Source organism: Eumetopias jubatus, unplaced genomic scaffold, assembly GCF_037043125.1.
Source record: "Eumetopias jubatus isolate StellerSeaLion01/CBP00866 unplaced genomic scaffold, mEumJub1_p1.0 scaffold_13, whole genome shotgun sequence".
NCBI classification, from domain to species: domain Eukaryota; kingdom Metazoa; phylum Chordata; class Mammalia; order Carnivora; family Otariidae; genus Eumetopias; species Eumetopias jubatus.
The window spans coordinates 41,878,297-41,894,619 of NW_028274819.1; the positions used below are offsets into that span (position 1 = coordinate 41,878,297).

At 48.9% G+C, this 16,323-nt stretch overlaps 1 protein-coding gene across 5 annotated transcripts in view; it reads left to right on the top strand.

Annotated features, from left to right (window-relative positions):
- PLEKHA7 (pleckstrin homology domain containing A7) overlaps positions 1–16,323 on the top strand; it is a 210,928-nt gene that overhangs the window by 190,710 nt on the left and 3,895 nt on the right. For 3 of the 5 annotated variants that reach the window (XM_088017608.1, XM_028116939.1, XM_088017609.1), the window contains 8 exons: positions 2,947–3,055; positions 3,429–3,655; positions 6,939–7,127; positions 7,227–7,344; positions 9,330–9,433; positions 9,922–10,122; positions 12,955–13,113; positions 15,518–15,651. In XM_088017608.1, the coding sequence (XP_087873734.1) occupies positions 2,947–3,055; positions 3,429–3,655; positions 6,939–7,127; positions 7,227–7,344; positions 9,330–9,433; positions 9,922–10,122; positions 12,955–13,113; positions 15,518–15,651 (1,241 nt within the window). Of the gene's footprint in view, positions 1–2,946; positions 3,056–3,428; positions 3,656–6,935; positions 7,128–7,226; positions 7,345–9,329; positions 9,434–9,921; positions 10,123–12,954; positions 13,114–15,517; positions 15,652–16,323 lie in introns of all 5 variants that reach the window. The other 2 variants (XM_088017607.1, XM_028116940.2) reach the window with 1 other exon arrangement.

The following is a 16,323-nucleotide window of genomic DNA, read 5'->3' on the forward strand; positions in this document are numbered from 1 at the left end:
CCAGGCTAACCCATTCTCCCACCCCCTCCCCTCTACAACCTTCAGTTTGTTTTTCAGAGTCCATAGTCTCTCATGGTTCATCTCCTCCTCTGATTTCCCCCCCTTCATTCTTCCCCTCCTGCTATGATCGGGCCTTTTTTCACTCACCATCCATGTGCTAAGAACCTGGGTCACAGGGGAAAGGAGGAAAAAATGAAACAAGATGAAACCAGAGAGGGAGAGAAATATTAAGAGACTCTTAATCTCAGGGAACAAACAGGGTTGTTGGAGGGGGGATGGTGGGGGATGGACACTTGGGGGGTATGTGCTATGGTGAGCGCTATGACTTGTGTAAGACTGATGAATCACAGACCTCTACCTCTGAAACAAATAATACATTATATGCTAATTTAAAAAAAAAAGAAACTGTGAATCATTAAAATGGGAAGACTGGTCTAGATCCTCTCTAAGGGCCCTTCCAGTTCTGGAAGTCTAAAGTACAACATTTGGCTCCACCACTCTTTAACTGTTCATAGCTTGGGACTATAACATATATAAGTTATAGTTCTGTGTCTGAAATGCAGGCCTGTGGAGATATACCAAGGGCACATAGTCCACTTGTAGAATCAGGAAAGTCCCTAAGTATCACACATGTAAGAATTCTTCCACTTGAGGGTGGCTGGGTGCCTTGAGAGGAGAGGGGGTGTGAAACCTTTGTTTTTAAGTCCATGGGGAGTGATCAAGGCTAACTTCTCCCACAATAATTTTAAAAATTAAAAGAATATTTGATGTTTAAACAACTCTATTAAAAGGTATCCACAGGGTAATATCCAAAATATATAAAGGACTTATACAAGTCAACACCAAAAAAACAAACAAAAAACAACCCAGAGAACAAAAAAACATTTAAAAATGGGCAGAGGACCCTAATAGGCATTTTTCCAAAGATACACAGATGGCCAACAGACACATGAAAAAATGCTCAACATCAGTCATCATCAGGGAAATGCAAATCAGAACCACAATGAGATCACCTTATACCTGTCGGAATGACTAAAATCAGAAAGACAAGAAATAAATGTTGCTGAAGATGTGGAGAAGGAGGACCCTCATGTACTATCTGGGAGGAGTGTAAATTGGTGCAGCTACTCGGGAAAACAGCATGGAGGTTCCTCAAAAAAAATTAGAAATGCCATATGATCCAACAATTCCTCTACTGGGTTTTTAGGCAAAGGAAATGAAAACACTAATTTGAAAAGATATATGCACCCCTATGTTTATTGAAGCATATTTACAATAGCCAAGATACGGAAGCAACCTAAATGTCCATTGCTAGACAGATTTCTAAAGAAGATGTATTATATACACACACACACACACACACAATGGAATGTTATACGGTTATAAAAAAGATAGCTCATGCCATTTGCAAGAACATGGATGGACCTAGAGGGTATTATGCTAAGTGAAATAAGTCAGACTGAGAAAGACAAATGCCACATGATTTCAGTCATGTGGAATCTAAAAAACAAGACTAAACAAAAAAAGAATCAGAGCTGTAAGCACAGAGAACAAACTGATGGTTGCCAGAGGGAAGGGGGTTGGGGGTAATGCACAAAACAGGTGAGGAGGAGTGGGAGGTACAGGCTTCCAGTTATGGAATGAATAAATTGTGGGAATAAAAGGCACAGCATAGGGAATATAATAATATTGTAATAGTGTTGTATCTTGACAGATGATAGCTACACTTGTGGTGAGCGTAGTGTAAGCTGTAGAGAAGTTGAATCACAATGTTGCACACCTGAAACTGATGTAACGTGTGTCAGCTGTACTCAGTAAAATGCCCAGAGTCCCTTAATCGTGATAAAACCTGCTCACCTCTTGCTAGGACCTACCCCTCTCTGATATCGTTTGTGACTTGTCAGAGTGTGCATGTGGACATGTACGTTTAAAAAAATAATGATTTTATCACATAATTCATATACCATAAAATTCACCCTTTTAAAGTCTACATTTCAGTGGTTTTTAGAATATTCAGAGTTGTGCAACTATCACCACAATCAATTTTATAACATTTTCATCATCCCTGAACTCCCCAGCTCTGCTCTAGCCAACCACTGTTATACTTTGTGTCTCTATGGATTTACGTATTCTGGACATTTTGTATAAGTGAAATCATATAAAATGTGGCCTTTGTGTCTAGCTTCTTTCAGAAGGCAGAAACATTTTCAAGGTTGGTCCATGTTGTAACATGTATCAATACTTCATTTCTTTTTATTGCCAAATATTCACTGCCCATTGTGCTTTTAAATGAACCTCAAATCCCAGGATTCAGCTTTGTCTTTTCAAAGGTGCTCTTTATATTCTGGGGATAGTGTAACCTCTAGTCTCTGCCTTCTCTTCTCTTCTGCCATGGTTGCCTAAAACAGTCTTTTTTTTTTTTAATTGTGATAAAATATGCATAACATAAAGCTTATTACCTTAGTCATTTTTAATGTGCAGGTGAGTAGTGTTAAGTACATTCACACTGTGCAGCCAATTTTCAGAACTCTCCTCATCTTGCGAAACTGGAACCCTGTACCCATTAAACAGTATTCCTCATTCCCATCTCTACCCCGGCCTCTGGTAACCACTCTTCTGTCTCTTTGATTACTGTAGATACTTTATAAGTGGAAGTGTGCAGTATTTAAGGCAGTTTCTTTTTAAATTAGGGGGAACTAGGCAAGGTGAATCAGAGAAAGCTCCTCTGAATTTCTTCCCTGGATCTTGGGCATCTTCTATATGTGTGCTTCCCTGTGAAGCTCCGAGGCAGGCATGGGTCTAGCTCTGGTGGAGTTTCCAAAGAGGATGCTGCCCCCGCCCCGCCCTAGGGTGAGGGACTATGTCTGAAATGACAGCATAAGTCCTAATGAGAAACTTGTGGTGAAGTGCTAAGAAGGAAATGAACCACCACCTTGTCTTTCTCAGGAGAAATCGCAGATACAGAAAGATCTCTGGAGGATTGAAGATGTCATTGCAGGCCTGAGTGCAAATAAAGAGAACTTTAGAATCCTGGTGGAATCGGTCAAAAATCCAGGTGAGGGGGCGCCTGGGTGGCTCAGTCATTAAGCGTTTGCTTTTGGCTCAGGTCATGATCCCAGGGTCCTGGGATCGAGCCCCGCATTGGGCTCCCTGCTTTGCGGGGAGGCTGCTTCTCCCTCTCCCACTCCCCCTGCTTGTGTTCCTGCTCTTACTATGTCTCTCTGTAAAATAAATAAATAAAATCTTAAAAAAAAAATTCCAGGTGAGTGGGCAATTTTCCTGGGGGTGGGGGGATTGGAGGTCAGCACCCACGTATATGGACTGACCCTTGGGGAGGTCAGGTCTTTATGGCATAAGTCACTCACCTTGTCTCCAAGGAAGAAGGTCCTTGTTGCAGCCCATCCTTTGTTTCCCTCCATGCCCCTTAGAGAGAAAAACGGTGCCTTTGTTTCCTCACCCGCCTGTGCCTTCACTCTCGACTACTGAGAGCAAGCCGCCCCCACAACCCAGCCCTCCCACCAGCCCCGTGAGGACCCCTCTGGAGGTTCGACTCTTCCCCCAGCTGCAAACCTATGTGCCGTACCGACCTCATCCACCCCAACTGAGGAAAGTGACATCCCCTCTTCAGTCACCAACTAAAACGAAGCCCAAAGTTGTAAGTATTGATGACCAGGAGCTGAGCGCCATTGTTTTCTCCCTGGGAGATGATTGTCTCTCTCTGTCCTCAGGTCAGCTTCTGTTGGAAGAGAAGCTTTTGGGGAAACCTGGGGAGACAGAACCAGCCAGAGTCCCAAGCTATGAACAGTTAAAAGAGTGGTGGAGCCAAACGTTGTGCTTTAGACTTCCAGAACTGGAAGGGCCCTTAGAGAGGATCTAGCCCAGTCTTCCCATTTTGCAGTTGGGAAAACTGAGGCCCAGCAAGAGGAAGTGACTGTGCTAAGTAGGATGGAATTTGTGATATATATCACACACAGCAGGTGGTTGCCCCACGTGGACTCCATGCAAACCTGTAGTTACTCAAACCTCTGGGTGATGGACTCCTCTCAGCAAGAGTGTCTTAGTCTTCACTGGCAGTTGAACACTCTGCTGGGTTGTAGGATACAGTTGATCTTCACAATAACCTCATGGAGTATAGACAGGAAGGTCTATATCCCATCCCCCACATAAGAGATCTGAGGCCCAAAGGTATTAACATTTACTGAAGGTCTCCATGTTAGCGGATCCAATCCACATCTCCTGTTCTTTGTGCCATCTACCATCTAATTGGACATTCAGCCCAGATCCTCAGATCAGGTTTGTGGCCCCTGTGGTTGCCTGAGCCAGTACCTTGGCTTGCCTGGCAGAGAGAAGGGCCAAGCTTTTGACAGAGTCTGGGAGCACAGGAGACTTTAAGAAAATAGAAGATGTGGTCAGGTACTGTGATGGTTCACATCTCCAGTGCCAGGCCAGCCTTAGCTGGAGAATACCAGGGATCTGATCCAAGTGACAGGGAAGCTATAGTAGAGGGGACCTCCAGGTTTTGCCAACAAAGGCTTAGAGGAGCTTTGCCTGGGCACGGGGTGTGCCTAGGACCTCTGACAGGGTTGGTGTGCAGTGCTGGCTAAAACATGCAAGTTCCCATACCTTGGTCCTCACTGTCTACCTGCTTCCAGCCATCTCCCAGGGCCTAGAGCTGGAAGACAGATGCTGGGACTGAGTCATTGTGAATTTCTTCACATTGAGGTCTCCTTCCCAATTTTATATCTAAGAGGTCACAAAACAGGAGGTGGGAAATAGTAAAACACAGCAGAAATGGCTAGGGCAGACAGCTTCTGACTTAAGGCAAAATGCCTGCTAGCCAGGATGAGGAGCAGAGGGGAAAATATGGTAGCCTGGGAGCTGGGCTGCCTGGATTGCAGTTCCTGTTCTCTCACTGGGTCCTTGGGCAAGGACTTCCTCAGTTTCCCCTTGTGTACAACAAGCAGCTTGGAGTAGATGGTCACAGAAGCTCTTCACAGCTGAGTCCTCTGTGGCCCACAGGCAGAGCTTTTCAAGTTGGCTGAACATCAGAGTCCTTGGTGGGGGGGGGTCTTCTTTCCCTTCCTTCACCAGGTTTACCATTTGTTATTGTTGTTTATTTGTTTTATATTTTTGTTTGTGAAACAATGATATCCTGAGATTGACATAAAACATGAATATATAATTTAACAAATAATAAAGAGACCACCCATTTATACCAATACCCAAACCAAGAAATAGAACTTTGTCTACAACTAGAGACCTCAGGCCCATCAGTCCTTTTGTGCCAGAAGTAACTATTATCACTATCTTGACTTTTTGGATAATTTCCTTGCCTTTTTTTTTTTTTTTTATTTTGCTACCTGTGTCTAAACACTTGAGTTTTGCCTATACGCGGTACTGTATTTTTTTGTATCTTGTACCTTGTCTTCAACATTATGTTTGTGAGACTTATCCACATTGTTGCATGTAGCTATAGTTCTTTCATTTTTATTTGGCTTATTTTCTTGAATTTAATGTCACTGTTCTATTAGATAATATTCTCAAAGGGCACACAATCAAAAGATACAAAAAAGTATATAATAAAATGTCTCTTCCCACCCTCCATCTTTTCTTCAGTCCAAGGCAGTTTTGTGTTTGTGTCAATGTTTTGTGTTTCTCTTTCTGGGGAGCCTTTTAGAAATTGGTGATTCCAGGACATTGTCAGGGTTGGAAGCCGCTGATGCTCAGAGACCGTGTGGGTATCTGGGACAGGAGGCTTAACTTTCACACAATAGTGAACTGTGTCACTTTACTAGAATGCTGATAAACTATCTTCATAGAGCAAACTTAAGCACCCTTTTCTGACCTTTCCAAAATCCTGAAAAACAAAGCAAAATTAAAACTAAGGAAGTGGGGGGGGCGGTTAGGAAGGATGGTCCCTGGTTCCAGGAGTGGGTGTTCGTGGCAGTCAGGGGCCAGGCTCTTGGTCTGCGCAGAAGCCACAGCCCTCAGAGAATGTTTATTAGGGGGTCGGGGGTCAGTTTCAAGGAAAATAGTTCTATTCATCACTACCCAGGGAGTGGGCTGCCAGGAAGGCAGTGGTGAGTCACCCATTGCTGACTGCTTATTCAGCCCCTGAATCAGGAAGGAGGAAATATTTTGTAGCCACCCACATTTGTGATAGAAAGGGCATGTAGACTGTCCTTGCTCAGATCGCAACCTGCTGAAGGATCCAGAGACCATGCAGGGACAATGAGTCAGCTCGGTCTGAGAACTTTTTTTTTTTTTTTAAGATTTTATTTATTTATTTGGGAGAGAGAGAATGAGAGATAGAGAGCACGAGAGGGAAGAGGGTCAGAGGGAGAAGCAGACTCCCTGCTGAGCAGGGAGCCCGATGCGGGACTCGATCCCGGGACTCCAGGATCATGACCTGAGCCGAAGGCAGTCTCTTAACCAACTGAGCCACCCAGGCACCCAGTCTGAGAACTTTTTATAGAGTTCTCAGACTCTATAAAGGTCTGAGGTAGAGGTAGATGGGGTAGATGTTTGTTCTCCAGGTGGTGGCGGTGGCGGTGGTGGTGGTGTGCTGTCATAGACATACAGATAAGCACAGAGTTACCAGCCTATTCCCCCCTCCCCACCTTCAAGGAACGCTTCAAGGAAGTGGAGTAAGACCACGGACCCAGGAGACCAGATTTTGTATAGGTAACGCTTTGAAAAGTAGAAAATGAGTGAATTGAAGGGAAGAATAGAATTAGAGCAGAGGCATCCCCATTCTTTGCAGCTCATCCAGGGGAAATGTTGGCATCCCTGGGCTGAAGTGGTCCTACTCTGCAGGCCTGAGGTGGCCCGCTCAGGCCTGCTCCAGTCTTTTGGGCCACCACTTTAGTGGTGCCACCAGGCATCTTCCCTCCAGCTCCCTCTCACCGGGCACTGATTCTGGTTCTTTTTCTGAGCAGGAAGACGAGGCACCTCCCAGGCCCCCACTCCCTGAGCTCTACAGTCCAGAGGACCAGCCCCCGGCTGTGCCACCTCTGCCAAAGGAGGCCACTATCATCCGGCACACTTCAGTGAGGGGTCTGAAACGCCAGTCGGACGAGAGGAAGCGAGACCGGGAGCAGGGGCAGTGTGTGAATGGGGACTCAAGGGTGAGCAGGGAGGACCCCTGGGGCTGCCCCGCTGTGTGTGAGGGGAGGGAAGGGGGCATGACACTGGGCAGGTACGACAGCCTCAGACTCTGCCCACAGGTGGAGCTCCGGTCATACGTTAGTGAGCCTGAGCTGGTGACTTTCAGTGGGGACATGGCCCAGCCCTCCCTGGGACTAGTGGGCCCTGACAGCAGGTACCAGACACTGCCAGGCAGAGGTAAGGCAAACCTGTCCGTGGAGGCTTTCTGGGAACCCCCACTGCTACCATACCACTGCTCCCCGGTCGCTCACCGGGTACCTTACACGCTTCTGCCTGCAGCCTGGGGCCTCAGCACGGGCAGCAGTTGTCAAGGAGACTCTGGGCTGCAGGGAGGGCCTGTCCTTCCTTCCTCTGGCCCACATCCTGATTCTCTTCCTCTTTTATTACATCTGCCCCTGGAAATAATGATAATAGCAATTACTTTAAAGCCCAGCACGGTTTCAGGCTCTTTATATTCACCTCGTCAATATTTATAATAATCCTACGAAGGAAGTACTATTATCATCATCCCCATTGTAGAGATAAGAGAACTAAGACTCAGAGAAATTAACTAACTTGCCAAATAGCCAACAAGTGATGGAGCCAGAATACAATCCCAGTGTTCTGGCTCCAGAGCCACTGCACCCTGCAGGCTGGGATGTTGGGTGACTGCCATCAGTTTGGCCATCTCAGGCCTTCCAGAGGGATTTTTGCTCTCCTGTATCACTCTAAGACTCCATGAGTCCTTTCTTTAAATAAACACACTTATCTCAGTTGGGCTGCCTCCTCACTGTTCTCCCATATCCCCTTTGTCCCCATAGCAGACCCTCTTCTCAGAAATCCCCTTAAAGGGAGGTCTGACCTTTTTGCATCTGGGTGTCCTGGAATCCCTGAGCAGGCTGACCACACTCCTTCATCCGTTCCTCACCTGATCCTCCTGTCTGCTCCCTAAGGTGGGCGGTCAAGTGCTTTCCCCATTGGCCGGGTGCAGAAGCAGAAGGAGCCACAGCTATGGTTCTGGCACCTGCAGGGTTATGGGACTCCCAGCCCGCCACACATAGCCTTGGCATGCTATGCCCTGAGCTGGTCCCTGAAGGGTGTAGGCCCTGGACTTTGCTGAAGGGGGCCATAGCAACCCTTGGCACTGTGCCTAGGGACACTGTTCCCTTAATTCATTATGGCCTGGAGGTGTATATCAATGACAGTAGCATTTGGGGCAGGACAGTTCTTTGTTGCTGAGGATTCTCTTTGCATTGCAGGGTACTGATCATTCTTTTCCCTACGTGCTAAGTGCTAGTGGTGTCCTCAGTCGGTGTGATGCCCATTTCCAGATGTCAGGGACCACCGCTGATCAGAATGGGTGTTAGTGGAGAAAGCACAGGCGGTGGCACCAGCCAGCCAGGGTGACGTGATTTCTCTAAGCCATAGGACCCAGACATGGGAAGCACATGGTCGGTGATATTCCTACCATGTGACCTTGGACAAGTTCCTTGACCTCTCTGAGCCTTAGACTGTGCATCTCTACAATGGTCAGGTAATGCTTCCGTGGTCAGGCCAGTGGAACAAAATCTATATAAAACACGTAGCACAGTGCCTGCCTGTTACATAGTTAAGTGCTCAATAAATACTTGATGCTGCTGCTTTTCCTTCCTTCATTTATTCATTCAGTCATTCAGTCAGTCGGTCAGGCAGGCATTGTTAAATTTGCAGGCTAGTTGGACTTGTGTTGGCGCTGTGGTCAGTGCGGTAACCAATGCATATACTGAAGGATATAGAGGATAATAAATTCTGCCTGGGGCATTTGGGAAGGCTTCACACAGGCAGGGCATGCAGGTTGGGTCATGCAGGATGCATAGGAGTGCATCAGGAAGAAAGGATGAAGGGCATTCCTTCCCCTTCATCCTTTCTACCTGCCAGGCAGCCCAGGTCTTCTGCATGTGAAGGAAGACTAGGGTGGTCTATAGAGCTCCAGGGATGTCGTTCCCCACTGGGGACAAAGAGCACCCCTGGGTTGGCCCCTCATCCTCTACTGGGCCTTTCTCTTCTAGGCCCTGGGGAGGAAGAAGAATGGGTTGTTGGCTAGGTCCTCATGGTCTCCTCTCAGGAGTGGGAGGTGGTTCAGGACGGGCTGGTGGCCTGTCCACCCCATCACAAATAATTTGCACTTCTCTTTCCTCATTAAGGGCTCTCGGGGTCCACATCAAGGCTCCAGCAGTCATCCACCATTGCTCCCTACGTCACGCTCCGGAGGGGTCTAAATGCCGAAAGCAGCAAGGTGACCTTCCCTGTGAGTGGCCTTGAGAGGGAAGGGCTCTGAGGTGGGTGGTGACTGGCAATCCTGTGAGCCCCAGGGATGGCCTCTGAGGTGACCTCAGCCCCTCCTGAGCTCAGGGTCCCTGTCACCGTGTGCTCAGTGATACCTTTCCCACTGCCCACCTAGAAGGACATCATCTGGCTCTCTCCATTTCTTGAGGACCACCCCTCACCTTTCTCTCCTGCCTTTCAGGCTCACAGGAGGAGGGTACTCAGAAAGTCTGTACCCTGAGTTCTGGCCCCATCACATGCTACATGTGTGTCCAGCTGGACAGACCTGGGCCTCAGTGTCTGCATCTGCAGAATGGGGTCCTCTCCAGAGAGCCTGAGTGTGCTTAGAGGAGCTAGAGCGTGCATGCCTGTGTGCGTGCATGTGCGTGTGAGAGAGAGAGAGGTTGGGAATGATGGCTGCCCTTTGGGTCCCAGCCCAGCTGTGCTGCCTCTCACCCTCCTGCTCCGCAGAGACCCAAGAGTGCCTTGGAGCGCCTGTACTCAGGGGACCACCAGCGGGGCAAGATGAGTGTGGAGGAGCAGTTGGAGCGCATGAAGCGGCACCAGAAGGCCCTGGTCCGGGAACGCAAGAGGACGCTGAGCCAAGGAGAGAGGACGGGTCTGCCCTCGTCCCGCTGCCTCAGCCAACCCCTCCCCGGAGATCTCGGCTCAGTATGTTAGGAGGGTCCAGGCAGGTGGGGCTGGGACGGGGAGCAGAGCCTCCCCGAGTTCCCCAAACACAAGAACATCACACCCCAGAGAGAGTAGGCTTTCCACCGAGATGGTTCGGAGAACACCCCACGGGCTGTGTGTCCACAACCCGGGCCACTTGTGTGACCTGGTCAGAGGGTGATCCGGAATCAGAGAAATAGTGAGGATGTCATGGCAGGAGCCTAGCAGCCAGAGAAAATGTCCCAAGTTTGTTCCCCAGGCTGAACTTGAGAGAGGACTTTGTAGCATTTGGAGTCTCAGCTGGATCCAGGACTTGGGAGTACAGAGTTCAGGAATGGAGGAGGAAGATGGTGATATGATTTGGTGAGGAGGAGTGCAAACCAGCCAGGCTCCCAGACCTCTGAGCGATGCCCTGCGGAGCAGCTGAGCACAGGGTCGGGCTCCACAGCCCTGAGGGCTGGCATTCTCCCCCAGCTCGTGGTGCTGGCAGGCCTCACGGTGCCCCTGGAGAGCGGGGGGGACCTGTGCTGCCCCCTGGTGTGCTTGCAGGCACTGCACCCTGCCCACAGTCCCCTTCTGTCCCTTTGGGAAACATTCCATTTAACTTTTGACTTTTCCCTGTTGTTTGAAATCACATGTTTCCCTAGCCCTCTAACCAGACTGCTCTTTCCCTAATTCATCGCACAAGCTCTTTTGCTTTTAGTGTTACCGCTCATTGCCTCTCTAATCCTGCCTGATTGTGTTGACGGAAGCTTCTAATTTGCATTGAACATTCCCTAATGGGCCTGTGCTCTTTGTTAGGAGGCTTTTGTAATAGCAGCTCTTGTCTCCATAGCCTAGCTAGCACTCCCATGTGTGACTCACCTTTCTGCTGCCCCCATGATGCAGGGCTACTGACTCATAATTCACTTAACCCAAAAGCCGCCCCACAAGGCTGAGCCAACCTGTTGCCTGAGGGCCGTGATCACGGGCAGAGGTCTAGGCATTATGAGTTGATCAAAGTCCATGCCTTACACCCGGACAGTAGACACAGGCTTCAGAGATTGCACGTTTAAATAAATCCCACCAAGTCTAAAGTGGTTCAGTTTTAATTCTTCCAGTCTTATGGAAAACTTTTTGTGTTTCTAGTATATAATAATTTGAACGGATGCCAAAATATATTATGTTCTGTATTCCCACTGTATTCAGAGGGCCTCTCTGCAGCTGTTAGCACAGATACCAAAGGGGTAAGACCCAGGATACTCATATCCTGAAAAGCTGCAAAGCCAGTAACTTTTAAACTTTATAAGCAAATGTTATTTGGGGTAACACTGACCTTTTACAACCTGATGTCTCAAATGTAGCAAGATTATCTAAAAATCATAACTTGAGTATCTTGTAATTTTTCTCTTAAAAAAGACTTGTGTAAGTCTCTGCATCAACGCCAATAAACGTGTTGCTTAATGACAATGGATTGGCGTGGTTCTTCCCCAGGATACATCATAGAGTCCAGTGAACTTTTCCTGTTTGTGGAAACAATCAGGCTGGGTTTCAATGAGGACTTGTCTCTATTTGGGGCACTTGTGAGCATGTAAGAAAATGTGCGTTTTCTTTGCAAATCATTAAAATTAATTTTTCATCCTTAAAACTTCAAATGCCTAATCCTTTCATACCGTAATTGGAAATCATCACCTAAGGGCAATTATATTGGCTTGGAGTCAGTATTGAGAGCTTGTGCATGAATGGGTGAAATGTGCTGATATAGCTGTGGGTTTGGGGCTTTGGGGTCACTTTGAGGGGGCATCAAAGACAACCATGACCACTTGGGGCTCTGTGAGATGTATGGGGTGGGACGGAGGAGGTCTGCTGGGATGAAGAAGCATCTGCTTGGTTTCTGCTCAAGAAAAGAGGCTTTGAGCCTGTTCCCTCCTCTCAACAACCTGCTCAGTGTCAAAGGCCTGTGAGGACATAGACCATAGGTGATTTGAAAGGCCCTCTAGAGTTGCAGGGTTTCGTTTGGATCTTAAAATGGCCAGTTTAGTTTTTCCCTCTGTGAAGAGATGCTTGTTACATAGCTGATACTAAGGAAGAGCCTGGGAAATGTTGCATTTGATTTAGCATTTCAATTTTACATAGTTTTATTTTTTTTCTAACTTAAAATATCTTCCCCCAAATGGATGCCTGGGTAAGCAGCAGTTTAGCTGCCTCCCTAGGCCCAAGCTAGACCTTCCCTACCCTGATGTGGGTACAATATCCCTCACCCCTAAATGTATCTGCTTGGGAGTACCCATTAGAGAAGGTCTTGGCTATTGGTACGTGCTTACCAGGGCCTCAAAGGGCTTGTTTTTTCCATCATTTCTGAGCTGAATTATATGGCTCCTGAACCAGAAAGCCTTCTACAAGCTATGGGGCAGCTTCTCTGGAGCTCTGTCGCAAGGCTCTGTTTTGGGGTCACCCTCTTAGACCTAGAAACTTCCTGTATCTCTGGAGACCATTGTGAGTCTGAAGTCATGGGTCTCAGAACTGGGCCCTAGAGGTGTATGTGCGAATCCTCTGGGGTACAGATGGGAGAGGAAGCAGCAGCCTGGCATCAGGCCGTATAAATGGGGCAGAGGTCTCCTCCTCCATTACGTGGAGCTACAGCACCCTGCAGGGACCATCTGTGTCCCACAGCTACAGCCTTGTTTCAGAGGTGAGGCTGAGGGGCTCACGGTCACACAGCTTTTTCCCAACGGGTCACAGGCCCCCTTCCCACGGACCCCGGTGCCCGCAGGCCCCATCCTAAAGGGGGCACGCCTGGCTCTTGCAGCAGTCACGCCGTGACTACACTTACCCTTCTTGTTCTGTCGCCAGTGGAAGCGCGAGCAGGACTTTGACCTGCAGTTGCTGGAACGGGCCATGCAAGGGGAGAGAAAGGACAAGGAAAACCAGGGCTGGTTGAAGGTGCCGGCCATGCCTGTCACTGAGCTGGACCTGGAGCCTCAGCACTATGACTTGGACATCGGCAGAGAGGTGAGGGTGGGGTCTTCCCTCGTGTCCCCTCAGGAGAGACAGCCTTTGGCTTGTGGCCTCACCAACCCTCCCAGTGGCCCTGAGGGGGGGGGGGGCGGCGGGGTTGTCCTGAATGGGGACAGAGCTCAGCTTCAGGGAGGCCAGGAGAAGGGATGAATAGCGGCTTGAGGTTAGGAAAAGGAGCCAAGGCATTTTTTTTTTTAAGACTATTTATTTATTTATGTTTGAGAGAGAGAGGACGAGCAGAGAGCGAAGCAGACTCCCCGCCGAGCAGGGGACAGGATGCGGGGCTCGATCCCAGGACCCTGGGATCATGAGCGGGGCCGAAGGCAGTTCCGTAACAGACCGAGCCACCCAGGCGCCCCAGAGCCAAGGCATTTTGATGCATATTCACATCTGTGATCTCTCTATCTCCATAATTGAGGGCAAGTCATTTAACTTCTCTGAGCCTCGGTTTCCTGGACAGTAAAGTGGGTTGTGGTGAGGAGGAAGTGACTCATCACATTGCCTGGAGGATTAGCAGTGGTCAGAAAACCACGAACACAGGGCCTGGCATGGAGTAGGCACGTGACATGTAGTAGGCATGTGATGAGATAGCTGTTATTGGGAAACGCTCCCCGGAAAACTAGGAGTTGGCCTTGCGACTGGCCAGTGAGGCCAACTTGGGCAATTAGACTTGGGGGTGGGGGGCGGTTTGTGGAAGCGAGCAGCGTTGAAAAATCACAGGTGAAATTTTCTGCCCTGGAGGAGCCGTAGTTCTGGTCTGAGTTCTTTTAGTGCCCTCTGGTGGCACAAATGCATCATGACTGGCCAGGCCCAGAAAAACAAGTAACCCCTGGGTCTTCTATCATTCAGGAATGTGTCTTACCCAAGGGAAGAGCAAGGAATTAAGAGAGTGACAGATTCAGGGTCTTCAAGACATGGGGAGGTCTCCTGTGGCCTATATCGTGCCGTTTGTAAGCTCTGTAGAACAGCGTCTGTGGCTGTTTGGTTCTCTGTGCACTTAGTGCCTAGCACAGGGCCTGGCACATAGTAGGTGCTCTGTAAATATTTCCCAAGTGACAACTCTGTTGAATGAAGTACACAGGGGTCCACAGATACCCTACAAATATTTGTATGAGGATTTGGCGTGCCCTGAAACTATACAAGAGGAAATGTTCTCACTACTTGAAGGATAGATTTAGCAGGGTGGGGGAAAATTAATACCTGTGGAGTTGCTGAGTTCTGGGGTCAGCTTGGGCTCCACAGGTTAAGGAAGCTGGTCCCCCACCCTCAGACCTTTCCCCTTTGGCACCTCTGCAACAACCAAAGGTCTTTGCTTTCTCAGATTCACACAAGAAGCTTCTCCCTGCTGCTTTGGCAATGGAAGTATGCTTCGTGGTGTCCTAATTGACCTGCCAGCCAGGGGAAAAATTCCTTTCTTATCTCTAACCTAAATCCTCCTGCTACAATGTAATCTACTTCCTTCCTCTGGATCTGCCCTCATTGGAAATAACAGAAAAGAGCTGATTTCTTGCCATCTTTCCCCAGAATGAAAGGTCTGCATGGGTTTAAATTCAAGTCCAGATCTACCCTGGGATTGCATTTAGCTTGTTTTTAGAAGCTTCAACCAACCTCATTTAATGTGCTTTTGTAGTTCAAGGAGGAAGAAATTCTCTGGGGTATGCAAAAGTTGCCTTTAGCATTCTGAGTTTAAGCAGGGTGTCAGCAGGCTGAGGTTGGGGCTGGGCTCACATCAGAGACTGGTTGGCGGGAGCTGGGGACATTGTCCTCTTGCCACCAGCGGATACTGCATGGCTGCTTGCTGTAGAGCAGAGGAGCTTCTGTAGGGACAGAAAGCAGTCTCATTTCCTTTCATCCACCCACCTAACCACCCACCCAAGGAGTATTTGCTAAAGGGCTACTGAGTGTCAGGTCCCTGCACTAGACAGCAGAGAGACAAACAGAAAACAGGACGGGATACCAGGGGTAGAGTGGGGAGGGGCAGGGAAGACTTCTGGAAGTGAGGTCCAAAGGGTCACAAGCAGTGGAGTGAACGGAAGAACATCCCATGCAGAGGAAAGAGCAGGGGCAGAGACCACACGGTGGGTCAGTGTGACTGTGTAGGTTGGCAGGGCTCAGCTCATATTGAAGGCGGCATTAAGGATAATCATTTTATCCTGAGGGCTTCCAATCTCGCTGTCTTGCCTTTCCACTTCCCTTCCCTTGGCCTGAAGGAGGTTATCTGGTGTGGTGGAAAGAACACAGTTGAGATCCCGACTCCACAGTGGACTGCACTGATCTTAGCAAGTTACTTAACTCTGTGGGCTCCGTGTGCTTCCTTGTGCTGGGGGACAGGGCGAGGAGCAAATTCTAAACCCAATATCTGAGCCCACCTGCCACCGCCACCCGGTCCTTTTCTCAGCTGGCCAAACCAGAGAAGGTCTCCATCCCTGAGCGTTACGTGGAGCTGGACCCTGAGGAGCCGCCCAGCCTTGAGGAGCTGCAGGCGCGGTATCGCAAAGCCGAGAAGATCCGCAACATCCTTGCTCGTTCCAGGTCAGCTCTTACGATGCTTGAGTCTTGACAGCCTGCTAGGCCGACCCCGGGGGTGTCTCTACTACCTGGGCCCTGGCCCAGGCTGACTAGGGTGCATGTTTTGCCAGGTCCCTGACTCAGGTAAGCTCTGTTTATTGCAAAGGGCAGGCTGGCTCTCAGAATGGCACCATTGGATCTGTGAGGAGGTTTGCTAGGTCATCTGCAAGTCCTGAAATACACATAGAGGGCCACCGTGGTCCTTTGCCCCCAGATCTGTGTCTTGTGATGCTGGCAAATGTAGGGAGCAGAGCCAAGTATGACAGTGAGGTGGACACAGCTGGAGATCAACCCCAAGGCTGGTCCTCTGGGGTTAGAGCCTATGTTCCCTCACACAGATCCCTAGACCAGAGCCAGGGGCTCAGCCTTGTCCTGAGGTGCCAAAGGCCTTGCCCACTTCCCTGGAAGCCAGGACGGGAGGCTTTCCTATCTCCTCAGCCCCTCCTGGAGCTTCAGAAGCATAAAGCTGGTATTGGAGGGCCTCTCTTTCAGAGTTAGGTTAGCCTTTTCATTTCAGATTTAATAGGAACGCAGAGCTAGAACTCTCTTCTTAAGGCCGTGATCCCCCAGAGGAGAATCAAAGCTGTGGCTGGGTGTTTGGGAGAAGCACATACACCTTTGTCTAGAGAGAAAGGG